At 42.7% G+C, this 16,528-nt stretch overlaps 1 protein-coding gene across 2 annotated transcripts in view; it reads left to right on the forward strand.

Annotated features, from left to right (window-relative positions):
* Positions 1 to 16,528, forward strand: part of sgsm3 (small G protein signaling modulator 3) — a 141,656-nt gene that overhangs the window by 35,080 nt on the left and 90,048 nt on the right. For both annotated transcript variants that reach the window (XM_041178051.1, XM_041178052.1), the window contains exon 4: positions 12,460 to 12,526. In XM_041178051.1, coding sequence (XP_041033985.1) covers positions 12,460 to 12,526 — 67 coding nt within the window. The remainder of the gene's footprint in view (positions 1 to 12,459; positions 12,527 to 16,528) is intronic.

Here is a 16,528-nt window from a genome sequence, read left to right on the forward strand (position 1 = left end):
TGTAAACTTGATGGGCTGAATGGCCTACTTCTGTGCCTTTAAGATTCTGTGAGCCAATTACTTTACCATGCTCAATGTACAATTTGAGCATTGTACATGCTCAATTTGTGCCTTTTTTCATAGGAGGCTCCCTTAACAGCAAAGCTTTCTCACTAGAGACTACATCAATACTCCAGCTGGTTTGCATGGAATCACCACTCTTTAGTGACCTCATAATGTGTTGTCATCCCCGAACCGAAAGCAAGTATAACTCTCATACTCCCTAACCTTGTGTGGATTCACACTACTGAGTGAATCTAGGTCACAATTTAGCCAATCTGTTCCACACGGCCGAGCTGCTACCACTAACACCGCATAGTTGAATGAATCTGCATCGAATACACTCTGTCATGCATCACTTCGATAACACTGTTCTTCTGCTTTGGGCAGTTCAGTGCATATTTTGAGTAACAACTGAAGTACCTGTTAACCGTCCCTGGGCTCTTGGGGCTCATTCACCTACTATTGCTGCTCCAATCTTGTCTTCTGTGATATCCAGATCTGCTAACGGTATTTTCATCCTCATGTCTTCCTCTTGCATGTAACTCTTGTATTGGTGTCTGCGTCCAGTATCTGGACGACCTCTAAATGCTGCAATCATTAAGCCCTCCATCTCTTGTGACACTACGGAATATCCCATTTGTGCCATCAAGGCTGCTGGAAATTAATTAAAAACAGTAAGTACTGGATAAACTCAGGCCTGGCAGCATCTGTGGAGAGAGAAACAGAGTTAACGTTAAAGAGAAGTAGCTCTGAAGTTAAGACCAGTAACCAGTGTCCATATGTGACATGTTAGCATAATCCAGTAATTTAAATGTGAGCATTAAACAAGGAATCTCCAAATTGAATTTCTGCAATCTTTTATAATCTGTTAGAGTCCATGATATACTCTATGGAGTGATTGTCCTTATTTGAAAAGAGATTGAATTGCATTGAAAGCAATTCAGAGAAGGTTCACTTAACTCATTCTTGGGATGAAGGGCTTATCTTATAAAGAAATGTTAGACGGGTTGGGCCTATACCCATTGGAGTTTAGAAGAATGAGAGGGGATCTTATTGAAACATGTAAGATCTTGAGGGGATTTGACAGAGTGGATGCTGAAAGGATGTTTCTCCTTATTGGAGAGACTAGAACTAGCAGACACAGTTTAAGAATAATAGATCTGCTGTTTAAGACTGAGACAAGAAATTTTGTCTCAAAGGATCGTTATGTGGAATTCTCTTCTCCAGAAAGCAGTTTTCAGCTATTCTTCACAAATGCTGCTTGGATTGTAATCTTCTATCTTAAAAAGAAACTCTTCGTTTCCAAACTTCACCTTTAGGCAACCACCCTCTTCTATATAAAACTTCTTATAGCCAGTTGCTGAAGGAGGAGACCAGAATCCAATCTTTACTCAGTTTTAGATTTCACAAAGTGAAACACTACAAGTGTATAGCTCCTAACATTACAACCCACCCACCAGTGTCAATAAATGTCTCTTTAACTGTGCACAAGTAATTATACAATGAGTGTGCCCCCTGTTCTGTAGACACCCGTTTATAAAATTCACAGGGACAGGGCCTGCAATGTTGCAGGTTAGATTGGGCAGCCAGAGTAGGAGCACTCCTTTCCTCTTAGCCCACAAGCAGTGCTGGAAAGGCACTTGCCACGTCCACACTGCTGTCCTCCTTTGCCATTAGCTGCTGTGTTTGCAAAGCCCAGGAAACCCTCTGGACCAGCTTTAAATCTGAAAAACAGATAAAATGTGAGACCCATAGCCTTATGATGATATTTAAGTAACCAACCTGCCTCCTAGGATTAGTCTGGTTGCACCCCACCTCTATTAAATTTGGAAGCGGGAGGGTGTGTTAGGTACGGTTTGACATTTTAAAAAATGTTTGCTGTGCTCCTGACCGAAACTCACCCATTTTTGGGAGTTGAAATTTCCCTTAATTCCCAAAGATGGGTGTACTTTTACCTTTGACAGCTTTATCAGGAAAAATGTACAAACGTCCATTCCCTCTGAGGGTAAATGTGCTGTCTGGAGTCTTAACAGGTTTGATCCCAGTCTGTACTCAAGATGGTTAGTTTTGCCTGGAATAACAAAAGAGTGCTAAAGCTGGTATTGGCACCTCTGATTAGGCAGTGGGACAAAATCAGCCAGGATTCAGAGGTTTCTGCGGCCAAAGATATGAATCCAGGATTCTAAACTTTGATTCAAAATCAGCCAACCTTCTGTTTGTGAGGTCAAGTTTTAAAGTGACTCGCAGCAAACGCTCTTTAAGGCTAGGTTAGAAGTAAAACTTATTCACACAATCAAACCTGGGAAATGGTCTCAACTTCATTGGCCCACAAGCACACAATAAGAAGATAGGAAAGAGGAGTTTTTACGACTCTGAATAACTTAAAAGGAAAAGCACCGCAGATATTGATATCAGTTCACATGATTGCCAGAACCAAGAAAGTCAGAGTCCAGTGAGGGTTCCTTCACAGAGGAGCTACGGTTCAGCTGGCTGATGCAAGATTTTGTAGAATTCCATTCAAGTTGATGGTGACGCAGCAAGATGAGGTTGGTATCTCAAAACTTGGTTTGCTTGGCAAGTGATAGCAGGAATCTTTTCGAGACATGGGCTCCTAGGAGGCTTAGACTTGATGCAGGTTGTTGGTCAGCCTGGAGTCCTGCTGTGATGTTTGTAGGCTGGAGTTTAAACAGCGGACTGAATTGTGAGTGCGAAAATGTAATGTTAAAACTTTCAAAGGCCAGAAGCTTAGGTCATGTGATGTTTCCCATTAATGAGTCAGTTGCAGGCTAACAAGCAGTTTCTATGCCTCTGTTCAAAATCCATTGTTCACCTTAAGAGATAAATGGTGGCTTTTCTTGCCTCTGCAGGTATGACGAGTTTAGACGGCTTCCACTTTGCTATAGTCCAGGTGGGGAGACTGAGCTGCTGATCCCTGATTTTGTTGATTGTAATGTGCCCTCACAATGAGCGGTGTGAGATTCTCCAAGGATGAGGGCTGAGCTTTTGTCCTGTAACTGCTGTTGGAAATTTCCAGAAACTGTAGCCAACTTGTGAATCACGTGACCTGTTGCAGCCATCTTTTGGTTCAGCAGAGTCCACTTTTTAAATCTGCAAAAAGGTAAAGTTTGATTTGACAGTTTATGATCTCTTTCGTTGTCTTAGGTACGTGACAATCTCACACAACTTTTACCTGTCCACTCTCGAGGTTAACATCGTGGGTACCTTTGTTCTTTAGTTGGTGATAGGAGATTCTATAATCAGGGAAGCACAGACAGAGGTTTCTGTGACCAAAGATATGAATCCAGGGTGATATGTTACTTTTCCAGTGAGAGGGTCAAGGATGTTACTGAGCAGCTGCAGAGTACCTTGACAGAGGAAAACAATCAGAGGTCATAGTTCATATCGGCACCAACAATATAAGTAGAAAGAGGGATTAGATCCTGTAGGTAGACTTTAAGGAGTTAGAAAATACACTAGCAAGCAAGACCTCAAAGGTAGTAATCTCCAGATTGCTACCAGTGCCACATGCTAATAAGTATAGAATCAGGAGGTTGGAGCAGATGAATGTGTGATCGGCGAAATGGTGCAGGAGGGAGGGCTTTAGATTCCTGATACTTTGGGACCAGCTCTGGGGGTGATGGGACATGTACAGGTAGGATGGGTTGCATCTGAACACAGCTGAGGCCAATGTTCTTGTGGGGCAATTTGCTAATGCTATCGGGGAGGGTTAATCTAACTTGGCAGGGGTGTGGGAGCCAGGAGGTAAAATTAGAGAGGAAAATCCAAAGTGCACAGAAAATTGGGAGAGTCAGACGGTGCATGGGTAGAAAATAATAAGATATTAGGTGGGGGTCTAATTAGGTTTGCTATTCATGTATCTGAATGTGTGGAGTGTGGTACATAAGGTTGGTGAGCTGTAGGTGCAGATAGCCACATGGAAATATGATTTTGTGGCAATAACAGAGACCTGGCTCAAAAAGCAGTAAGACTGGGATGACTAAATATTCCTGGATGCAAGGCATTAAGGAAAGATAGGAAAGGAAAGAAAGGAGGCAGGATAACAATATTGAATAAGAGGAATACTACAGTGCTGGAGAGAGAGAGGATGTTCTAGAGGAGTCAAGGATAGAATTCACTTGATTCGAGCTAAGAAACAATAGAGATGCCGTTACATTGCTGGGTATATTCTATAGGCTGACAGCTTGTCATCGTCAGCTGTCCCTCAGTTCGAGGATGATGTCTACTCAGAATCGTGAGTTTCTGCCTGGGTCTTCATGTGATTGAACAAGACAATATTTGACCCTCAGAGCTTTGGGCACATGGGGGCAGAATGTGCCACGAGCTAGTGGGATCCGGAGTGCAGGATTTGCTTCCTTTTCTTTTCTACCGCTGCTCTGTCTTGTCATTAAGACATTGGGACTCAAAGCGTGATGCAGCTTGATGGACAAGTTTTCGCCATTTTGAGCGATTGGTAGCAAGCTCCTCCCAGTCATTAATATCAATGCTGCAGGGATTCAAGGAGAGCTTCAGAGTGCCTATGAAGTGTTTCTTTTGTCCTCCTCTGGAGCGCTGGCCATTTGAGAGTTGAGAAAACGAGACCTAGTGAGAGAGATGCTTTTTGGCCATCCGGACACAGTTTGTCCTTTTGTCTATGACATCTTTGGCAATCTCTTCTTTGCCTCCACCTATCACTGGCCCTCTATCCAGGTCTACCTGTCCCAGCCCCCTCAAACAGCTTACATTTCACCTCATTTCTATTTTTCCTTAGTTCTGATGAAGAGTCATTCGGACTCTAAATGTTAACTGTATTCCTCTCCGCAGGTGCTATCAGACCTGCTGAGTTTTTCCAGCTATTTTTGTTTTTGTTTCAGATTTCCAGCATCCGCAGTATTTTGCTTTTTCTAGTCCATCATGATTGATTTTGCAGGGGTTTTGTCTGAATGCCTATGGAGCTGGCTTCAAGAAGGACACTAGCGTTTGTTTGACAGTCCTCCCATTGAATCCGGAAGATGCAGCTGAGCTTTTGCTGCTTTTCTTAATACATATTAATTCAGGAGGATAGACTTTGAGGAGATGAAATGCTCATTATGAATAAAGTAGGAGCCATTTAAAATGAGTGATTCACAGGGAAAATAGGATATCTTTATGGAGATAATACTTTTTATTTGGGACAGATTATTATTATTATTTAACGAATGCAAATCCCCAAGCCAAGCTTTTGCTTCCTCATTAGCTGAAGTTAAGGTGATTAGTCACCACTTAACCTGTAGAGGGGGCACTCCCCAATAATGTGCAGCATTGTTTATGTCTCTCCACAAGTGCACAAGGGGTTTGTAGTGAGGCCCCAGCAGTGGAGGTTGGAGGCACATGGACCCTGACGTGCCCTGAACCTGTTTAGCAACGACCACTCCTGCCGTCGTAGGTCAAAGCCTGTTGTTCGACAGGTGGGGTTTGTCACAAGCAGCTTATTAGTGACTTCCCATGTTCCCCATTCCTTGGTCCAAAGGGTGTGTGCTAGTAGACCTTGTTCAGGGAGATTTACTCCATATGGGGCGCCAAGATGAAAGGCAGGCAATAGGTGCATTGAATTATCATTGTGGAGCGGTGAGTGAGGTGCATCATTGGATGTTTTAAACCAGCTTGTGGGTTTTCATCAGTCGGCGGATGTGTGGCAGAATGATGTTTGCAAGGACAGGAAGCCGGGGGAGAGGTGTTGGGCGGAGAGTTCCAATTATGATGTGCTTTGTCGCATCCAACTGAGTGTCAACAAGGTGTATGTGTGTGATGACTTGTGCCAGACAGGTGCACTGCGCACTGCTGCGGAGTATGATAGGGCAAGTGTTGAGGTCCGGAGTGTTGTGGTTGCTCCTCCCTCCCACGTAGATCCAGCAAGTTTGCTTAATAAGTTGTTTCTGGTTTTGACCTTTGCTGCTGTTTTCTTCAGATGTTCCTGAAAGGACAGAGTCCTATCTAGAGTGACTCCCAAGAATGTTGGGTTGGGATCATGCTTCAGTCTCTGACCATCTATGTAACTATGCAATTGTTTTTTGGCACTGGCATTATGGAGGTGGAATACATTGGATATACTTTTAGAAGAATTCAATGTAAGTTGCCATGGTCTGCAGTAGTCTGTCAGTTTTGTAATGTCTTCGTTGATGATCTGGTCCAGGGCCCAGAAAGATGGGGCTTAGGTGACACAGATTATGGGACAGATTATGCTGAGGCATTAATGAATTAAACCAGGGTCGGAATAAAAGGCAATCACGTATGCATTAGAAACAAAGAAACTATGCCAGGTTTGAATAGGATGGGGTGGCAAAGCAGTGAGACATGTGGAGTTCAGAGAGAGCAGGGTTCCACCTCCTAAGGATTGACTAGAGCAGAGTTGCTGAATTTTAAACTTAATTTTAAATTTAATTTTAGCTGCTCGATGCTACTAAATCTTTAGACTGGTTTATTTTATAACTCATCCATGAGCTGCTTTGAGTCAGCAATAACTTAATTTGTTAGTTAAGTGGTGTGATAGGCTGTTTTATGAATGGTCCCGTCACAACTGGACTGTTGTTTATGTTAAGACACTGTGCCATTGTGAAATTTGGATATGTGGTTTTATATCCCATCATCTGAGTCGTTAACAAATATGGTGAGTAGTTGAGGTCCAACACATCCTTACAGGGCTTCACTAGACACGTCCTGCTAATTAGAATACTTGCCCATTATTACTAATCCTCACTTCCTGCCCTCAGCCAATTTCCTAAACAGGTCGATAATTTGCCTTCAATTCCATCAGTTTCAATTTTAGCTGGCAGTTTCTTATCAGCGACTTTATTAAATTCCTTCTGGAAGTCCATTTAAGTAATATCCATAGACATTTCCCAGCCACTACTTGAGTCTCCTCTTGAAAAAATTCAATCAAATTTACTGGCATGACCTATCCTTTACAAATCCATGCTGGCTCTTTCTGATCAGCTGAAATTTTTCAAGTTGTTCAGTCACCTTATTTTAAATCATGGACTCTACACATTTCTCAATAATAGATGTTAAGCTAACTGGTCTATAACTCTTTGATTTTTCTCCCCCACCTTTCTTAAATAGTATAGTGATATGGTCAATATTTCAGTCTAAAGGAATTGTTCCCAAATTGAGAGAACGTTGGACAATTATAGTTAAAGCATCTGTAGTGTTCTCTTCTACTTTCTTTAACATGACGGGAGAGACACCATCTAGCCCTGGGGATTTCTCAATCTTTAATCCGTTACTTTCTTCATTTCTGCTATTTTGCTTATGTTAACCTGGTTAAGTCCCTGTCCCTGATTCCGTGTTGGCTTTCTTGGAAATTCTGACATGCTGACCTCTTTCTATACATTAAGTAGTTACTCAAAGTAATCATTCATCATGCCCAGCATTTTCCTAATTTTCATTGACATCATTACAGTTATCAGATTTCAAGGAGCAGATATTTCTCCTGATCACCCACTTTTTCCTAATGTAATTTTAAAGTTTTTGAATTGATTTTGATATTGCTTGCGGGTATCTCTTCACGCCCCCTTTTCGTAGCTATTGCTGTTTTGTCACCCTTTGCTGTTCTTTGTATCTTTCCCACTCACAAGGGCCTGCTTTTCTTTTACTTATTTTTTCTTTTACTTTTTGTTTGATGTTGTTTCTTTCTTCTGTTATTATTTTATTATTCTTTCTATCTATTCCCCCTTAGGAATATAAAATGGTTCTGTTTTATATTAAATTTCTTTTGACCACCTCCCAATGATCCTATCTATTTACAGGCTTGCCCAGTTTACGGACCTTCTCTGTGCCACATCAAAGTCACCCTTACTTATCTAGAATCTTAGTACAGGTAGAGTTCCTCAAATCCGGCTACCTGAAAACTGAACACTTTTGTAGTCGAGAACCTCACTGTCTGAGCCATTGCATGCTGGTTTTCGTCTGCAAGAATGCTTGCCCAGATGAATGTCACTCAAAGAAGACAAGTCAATTCGAATAAAGCAATTTGAGCAACCAGACATTATTAAAATGGGTGCACTGGTCAGGCACTGTACAGGTTGAGCCCTGGATCAGTCCTAGCTTAGAGCATGAGGAGCTTATCATTGCTTGCACCCTCTGATTCTGATTGGCATCACGCTTTCAAAATGTAAAAGGCCAGACACAAATTGCTAACTGCAGATCGGTGGAACAGGATGTAAACCTGATGCATTGAACTCTGACTGAAACTATTGCTTGATAACAAAACGGGTGACTTTGAATGACACTCCAGGTTGGATGTCCAAAATCCCGGAAATTCCAAAACCTGGCACGGTCTTCGGTCCCGAGGGTGTTGGATTTGGGACACTGTACCTGCAGTTTTCTCCCTTTCAAATGCTGCATCAATTTGATCATATTATGATCATTATTAGATAAATATCTTCCCCACTTTTAGACTGTTAACTAAATTTGGCTTATTAGTCATCCCCGAATCTAATATGACAGGTTCCTTTGCTGGTTCTAGGACATATTGTTACAGAAAACTATCCCTGACACATTCAAGAAATTCATCATCTCTCTGACAGGGAGAGCCTTTCTGTTGAAGTGCAGGCTATGGCAATGTTACTGCACTACTAGTACGCATTTCTTCATTAGCATCAGGAGCACTTCAAGTCCTGAGCCCTTTTTTAGGGTGCCCTTTTATCAGGTAGTTTTGTTTGAAGCTTAGGAACAGCATCTTCCCATGTGTCAGATGCAAAAGTACTTGTCTTTAACGAAATTACAGCATTTAAACATGACTTCCAGCTTAACCAGTCTGCGGTGATTTTTATCCTCCACATATGCAGTATCTTGACCCCATGTACCTGTCCTGCTCCCACATCCCTTTTTGTCAACTATCAGTTCTTAAATATTGACATAGTCATCTTCAAATCCTAACTCCGGTAGTGAATTCAACAACCTTACAATTTGTTATATGAGAACGTTCCTTCAGCTCTCTAACCTAAGTTTCTTGTGACTATGCCCCCTCATTATTGCAGGTGTTAGCCATGGCTCAGTTGGAGCACACTGGCCTCTGTGTCAGAAGGTTGTGGGTTTCCCACTTCAGGACTTTAGCACACAAAAATCAAAGCCAATACACTGGTGCAGTATTAAGGGAGTGCTGCACTGTTGCAGGTTCCATCTTTGGGATGAGATGTTAAACTGAGGTCCCTCAGGTAGACTTGAAAGATTTCACAGCGCTACTTTTGAAGAACAGTTGAGTTATCCCTGATGTCCTCACTTATCCTTCCCTCGAGATCAAAAAACAGATTATTTGGTCGTTGTTGCTGTTTATGGGATCTTGCTATGTGCAAATTGCCTACTGTGTTTCGTACATTTCACTGGTGACTACACTTCAAAAATACTTTGTTGGCTGCAATGCACTTTGGATGTCCTGTGGTTGTGAAAGGTGCTATATAAGTGCAAATCTTATCTTTCTCCTTTTGTTCTGGGACCCCTCAACCAGTGCAAACATCTGTTTCTATTAATCCAGTATTATCCCTTTTATAATATTAAACAGCTCTATCAAATCATCCCAAAGTCTTCCCTGTTCTAACAAAAAGAAGCCCTGTTTTTCAAGCTTTTCATCATAATTATTTCTTCAAATCGGGTCTGCATTGCACCCTCTGTATTGCTGAACAAAATTTTTAAAATGTTCATTCTTGGGATGTGAGCGTTTATTGCCCATCCACGACTAAGTGGCTCACTAAACCATTTCAGAGGGCAATTGGTGTCATCCATGTTGGTGTGGGTCTGGTGTCACATGTAGGCCAGATCAGGAGAGGAAGGTGAGTTTTTTCTCATGTCACATTTGCTTCTTTTGCAAATCACTTTAAATCTGCGCCCTCTTGTTCTTGGTCCTTTTACGAGAGGGAACAACTTCTCCCTATCAATTCTGTCCAGCCCCCTCATGATTTTGAACATCTCTATCAAATCTCCTCTTAGCCTTCTTCTCTCCAAGGAGAACAGTCCCAACCTCTCCAACCTATCCTCATAGCTGAAGTTTCTCACCCCTGGAACCATTCTTGTAAACCTTTTCTGCACTCTCTCTGGTGCACTCAAATGCTTCCTATAGTGTGGTGCCCAGAACTGTACACAATATCCTAGCTGAGGTCTAACGAGTGTCTTTTATAAACTCAGCATAACCTCCCTGCTCTTGTACTTTATGCCCCTATTAATAAAGCTTAGGATACTATATGCTGTATTAACTGCTCTCTGCATCTGTCCTGCCACCTTCAATGATCTATGCACATATACACCCAAGCCTTTCTGCTCCTGCACCCTCTTCAAAATTTCACCACTTATTTTATATTGTTCATGTTCTTCGTACCAAAATGCCACCTATCTGCCCACTCCACCAACTTGTCTATGTCTCCTCTTGAAGTTCCACACTGTCCTCCTCACAGTTCCCAACACTCCCAAACTTCATATCATCTGCAAACTTTGAAATTGTCCCCTGCACACCAAGATCTAGATCATTAATATATGTCAGGAAAAGCAAGGGCCCTCAAGTCTGTTGTGTGGTACTGTATCAAATGCCTCTTGAAAGCCCATGTACACCACATCAGCAGCATTACGTTTTTTGTTACCTCTTCAAAAAACTACAGCAACTTAGTTGAACATGATTTCCCCTTAAGAAGTCCATGCTGGCTGTTCTTTATCAGCCCATATTTTTCCATGTGACTACTAATTTTATCCCAAAAAATTGTTTGTAGAATTTTGCCCACCACTGAGATTAAACTGATTGGTCTGTAATTGTTGGGCTTGTCCTTAACAATCTTCCTCCAGTCCTCTGGCACCACCCCTGATTCTATGGAAGACTGAAAGATTATGGCCAGTGCCCCTGCAATTCCTACTCTCACTTCCTTCATCCTTGGATGCATCTCATCCACTTTGGCTCCTTGTCAATTAATTGAATTTAAATTCCCCCAGCTGCCATGGTGGGATTTGAACTCATGTCTCCAGAACATTAGTCCAGCGTTCTGGATTACAAGTCCAGTAACATTACCACTATGCTGTTGTCCCCCTAAACATGCTCACTGTTGTGTGGGTGTTGATGAGTGGGAAGAAACCCTCCAACAATATTTTTACCTTGGCAGTGTATGGGATCCTAGCCCCTGGTTCTGGTGCGATTTTGGAACCCTCTGGATAGTTGAGATGCAGCAGCCCTCATGGCTGCAGCATGGTTGTGATGATTGAAAATTGAAGAAAAGCACTTTGCTGTTGTCCCTGGGCTCTTGCTTACAGGGAGGGCACTTCAGGCTCCACATTGATGTTGGAGTCAGCCTGTCATTCTTCTAGGCACTGGGAGTTTGTGTGGAGCTTGCATTGTCTGTGTGAATTCACGAAGGTGTGGCTGTTTTTGGTCAGGAACTGGTAGGTGTGTCGTATGCTTGGGTTGGTAATTGTCAGCTCAGTGCTGTTTTTGGTGTTGGTTGAGCAATTAGTTGTGTGCTGAAAGGTGGGGACTTCAGGAAGCCAAAGGAATTTCTCCAGGTGTGGTGGAGCTGCAGTCATGCTGGCTGTTGACCCAGTGTCAGGCCCGAGGTGCTTTCAAAGACAATTTTGACAAGTGAAGATGTTGCAATGATATTTGTAACTTCAGTATCCCCTTCACCCAGAACTCCCTGAAGACCCCTTGAACCTCAAAAACCAGAATGGAACTAAAACTGCTCAGAAAATTCATCTCCAACCCCACTTGGCTAAGTCAACTTCCTGTTAAGAGTGAGGTGTTGTCTTTGTGCATTCCTTTTAGGTGTAAAAACAAAGTGCTGGAAATAGCAGGTCAGGCAGCATCTGTTGAGAGAAACAGAGTTAATGTTTCTGAAAGGTCATCAACCTGCGACACTTACTCTGTTTCTCTCTCCACAGATGCTGAATATTCCCAGCATTTTCTATTTTTATTTCTGATTTCCAGCATCCACATTATTTTGCTTTTTCCATCACTGGTTGCTGCCCTGTACGTGTAGATGATTTTTGCTTGTGGGGGAGTTTAATATCATTGGTTGATATTATGTGTAATCGTTTTTTGCAGGGATACAATGAGGATTTTTTTTTTTTTGGAGAGAAGGGTAGTGAGAGGTTTCCGAAATCCTTTGTGCTCCCTGCACCTAACCTAGCAGTGCTCGATGTTAACATTTTTCTTTTGAAGTTCCAGAGTAAACCACACTGTTGGAGCAGTGGTTGAACATTGAAGGATCATTTGCTGGAATGCGTTCAGTGCCACACAAGCAGCTTCCCTTGTATTTTGTTTTCTTTTACTCTTGGAACTCAATTTGTTTCAAATGGCATCTCTAGTTGCCATCCTCATCTTTTATGGTGTCCCCCTCCCTTGGATATATTGAGCTGCTGATCGGAAGCATCATATGGAACTGATCCACCTCTGCTCTGCTTTTCTTTCAGAAGGACGAGTCGGTGGAGCAGCCAGAAATCCGTTGTGACGAGTTTGGGTTTCGTATAGACAAAGAAGGTAAATGAGCTTTTCACCACCCTGTTAGACGGCCCCCCCATCCCAGCTGCTTTGTTTGCCTACCATTACCATCTTCTGGCAAGGAAGGAAGGTTCCTCAATGGTTCAAATGACAACACAACAACTTGCGTTTGTGTAGCACCTTTTAAGGTAGTCAAATTGCCCTAGGTGCTTCACAGTGGCGATTATTAAAGAAAATTTGACACCGACTCACATAAGGAGACATTGGACACACTAAAAAAAAAAATGGCCACAAAGGAGAGACAGGTAGCTGGGTGGAGAGGTTGGAGGGAATTTCAGAGATTAGGGCCTCGGTAGCTGAAAGCACAGCCACCAGTAGCAGAGCAATTAAAGTTGGGAATGCACAAGAGGCCAGAATTGGAGGAGCGCAGATATCTCCGAGGTTTGCAAGGCTGCTGAAAGTTGCAGAGGTAGGGAGGAAGGCCATGGAAGGATTTGAAGGCAAAGTGGCGAATTTTAAAATTGCTGAACCAGGAGCCAGGGTGGGTCAGTGAGCACAATGGATGATGGGGGAACGGGATGTTGTAGAGTTAGGTTACTTATAGCAGTTTTGGATGAGTTCAGCTTTATGGATAGTGTCCAATAGGAAGCAGACCAGGAGAATTGGAATAGTCAAGTTGAGAGGTAGCTAATTGTTTACAATGTCAGCTAATGTGGAGGCCAGGAATTTCAGCAATTTCATTGAAAGAGGATCATGAGGGAAGGAGATGGGTCTCAAGGACAATATGAGTTCAGAGAGGACATGAGGGAACATAAGAGAAATTAGAAAATGATTCGATTTCAGGACGATGTAGGGGAGAACCTGAGGGGAAGATTGGCATGGTGGACTGGGCAAGGAATGGAATCGACAGAGGCAACTGAATTAATGGTTTCAATCATAAGTGACAAAGAAGTCATAAGAACACAGGAACAGGAATAGGCCATTTAACCCCTCAAGCCTGTTCTACTTTCAATGAGATCATGGCTGATCTACCAGCCAACTCTGTATATCTGCCTTTGCTCCATATCCCTTAATATTGCTGTAAAAAGAGACATGTTGCTGAAACTTTTCATCTTGCACTCATCAGGACAAATGCAAGAATGCCAAATTTCAAACAATCACTCCTTTCTCCTGTAGTATAAATTGTTGTGCTGATTGGTTGGCAAGTCTACTATGATTGGCAGAGGCATTGCCACGGAGAAAGCAATAGGGAACTGTAGGCTCCCCAAGCTGTTGAACAACAAGTTTAGCAAGCCGTTTCAGGCCTCTGCTGTGCAAGTGGTATTTTTCACTAGCAGGAAGCTTCTGTCAGTCCAGAAAGGCATTCTGTCTGCCACGCAGTTGAGCAACATCGTGTACGAATTTCAGTGACGGCACAATGCCTGGCTGTACATCCCAATGATTGTCTAATCCTGAGTGTGCTAATATACACACTAACAACGAATTTAAGATAATCAGTTGAGCTCATAATGTGGCTGATTTACGTTTGCTGGAAGTGACATGCATTCATACACGGGGACCCGTTCCCTGCACCTTGTTTGAATTACCTGGGAGCTTAGGGAGCCTGTAGTTCCCAGTTGCTTTCTCCATGGCAAGAGCTCGGTTGATCACAGTTGACTTGCCAACCAATCAGCACCCTTTTCTCCTGTGGTATAAATTGTTGTGATTGTTTGAAATTTGGCATTCTTGTGTTTATCCTGATGAAAAGCTTCAGCAACATGTCTCTCTTTTCAGCAATGATCAAGTTCTGTATTATCAAGCCTCTGTTTGTATTCCTTAATGCCTTTGGTTAATAAAAATCTACCTATCTCAGTTTTATATTCAACAATTAATCTAGCATCAGTTCGTGTTTCAGGAAGAGAATTCCAGATTTCTTTAGCATGAAGTTCCACCGCAAATTTAGGGGTTTAGTGATTAAATGTATTCTTGGATGTTTCATCGCATGACTAGGCCCCATGCTCCAGCCATTAGTTCACCAACACATCCATCTTTGTGATATACTGCCTTCCTACACCAGTTGAAAAGCAAAATAAGACTCATTACCTGATTTGATGAAGCTTGACTGTCAGTCAAACAACCTTTTTCCCCCATTTTCTGTATTTTTATATCTGGTGAAGAGAAAAGTTCTAGGAAAATGACAAAAAAAAATCTTTTTTAATGTCCTTATGATTTTTCTCCAGGGTTGCACACAGTGGTATCCTGGAGATTGATCTTCAATTTCTGGACTCCCCAGGCCAATCCTGGAGTGTTGGCACCCCTAACCAGAATAAACATCTCTCTAAGTTGCTAACAACTGTATTTTCAAAGTCCCAACTCCCTAACCTTCAGCCTTTCATTCACCACACTATTTCTGTGGCTGTTAATCTATACAACCACTACCTATCTTCCCATGCCCATGACCCCAGCAAAACTCTTGCCCTGACCACTGCCTTCTCTCGCCCACATCCAAGGGCTGTATACCTGAGTAATAACTCGTTTAGCCATCTCTCACCAGACCTGGCTAGAGCACATTGAGCACCACTGGGCCTTGCCTTCCTCTGCCAAAACCACTCACCACTCCACGATCGTTCTGGAGAGAAAAGATAACCCCTGGCTTCACTTCTATATTGCTGGCCATTTTCTTAAATGCCTTTTCCCAGCCATCTCTAACCACGCTTCCACCTCTCTTTCCTCCAGTACTGTGCCCTCTCTGTTCAAAACCTCCTTTAGCTCTCTCCTCAAAAGTGCTCACCCTCGAGCCCTCTAATCAGTGTGAAATTCTGCCTCCATCTCCAGTCTCCTTCTCACAGCACTAAACTGTCTGTAAACTGAGTCACAAATTACATCTTCTGAAATGGACTCATTATCCCTTGTCCTTCTCAACCTCTCTGCAGGTTTTGACATGGTTGATGACACCATCCTCCTGCAATAGGCCGTCTGCATCACCCAACTGAGTGGAACTGCCCTCACCTGGTTCTGTTCTTAAATGTCCAGTCATAGCCAGGACTTCTATTACCCAACCTACATAACCTCTGGTATCCCTCAAGCCTCTAGAGTCCCTCTGATACCTACTCTTGACCCTCTCCTCCTGCTTGTCAACCCTACTGGAGATGTCACCTGAAAACATGGGTCCAGCTGCCACAAGTACAGTGCAATATCCAGCTCAAAGTCATCTCCACCTGTCTCAATCCTTCATTATCTCTTTGTTGTCCCCAGTCTTAAACATTGGAGAGACCAAGCCAGCGGGACAAACTTAATTTGTGTCTTCCGCTCTATTGGCCTAAAAGTGTTGTTAGATGTCCAAATTTTTCAATGTGATCTGCTACTACTGAACTCTGCCAGAAGTACGATGGAGACTGTATAGGCTTACGCAACCTTTAGTTGTCCGGGTGCCTGCTTGAAACTAGCACTTGGCTCCTTACATCAATGCAATGTTCGTGTACAAATAGATGGCGTTTGTGCTACAACTAGTGACAACGAGTGGTCTAAACAGCAATCCCATCTACCACCCTCCATCTACTTAAGATCATTCCAAAGTCTCATCTAGTCCTATTCACCCAGCGAACCTGTGCTCATTGGTTCCTTATCCCCGATCGCCTAGATTCAAAAATTCTCATCCTTATATTCAAATCCCTCCCTGACCTCACTCATCCTTATCACTGCAACCTCCTCCACCTGGAGTATCTGCGCTCCTCCAACTCTGTGTATCCTCGAATTCCTCTGTCCTATTGTTGGCAGCCATGCCTTCAGTTGTCTTGGCCCTAAGCTCTGGAAGTCTCCCTCTTCACCTCACCAGCTTTCTATCTACCCCTTTTTCTGCTGTCCTGCAAAACTTGCTTCTTTGATCAAGCTTTTGGTTGCTTGTCAAATCACCTTATGTGGCTCTGTGTCAAATTTTGTTTGTTAATGCTCTTGCTAAGTGTCTTTGGATGTTTTATTACATTAAATACCACTCAAAAAAATGTCCAGAAGGGAATTTCCCTATTTATTTTTGAGAGGCCAGGGTGTTCCTCTTGGGCCCAG

The sequence above is a fragment of the Carcharodon carcharias genome, chromosome 31 (assembly GCF_017639515.1).
Source record: "Carcharodon carcharias isolate sCarCar2 chromosome 31, sCarCar2.pri, whole genome shotgun sequence".
Taxonomy (NCBI): domain Eukaryota; kingdom Metazoa; phylum Chordata; class Chondrichthyes; order Lamniformes; family Lamnidae; genus Carcharodon; species Carcharodon carcharias.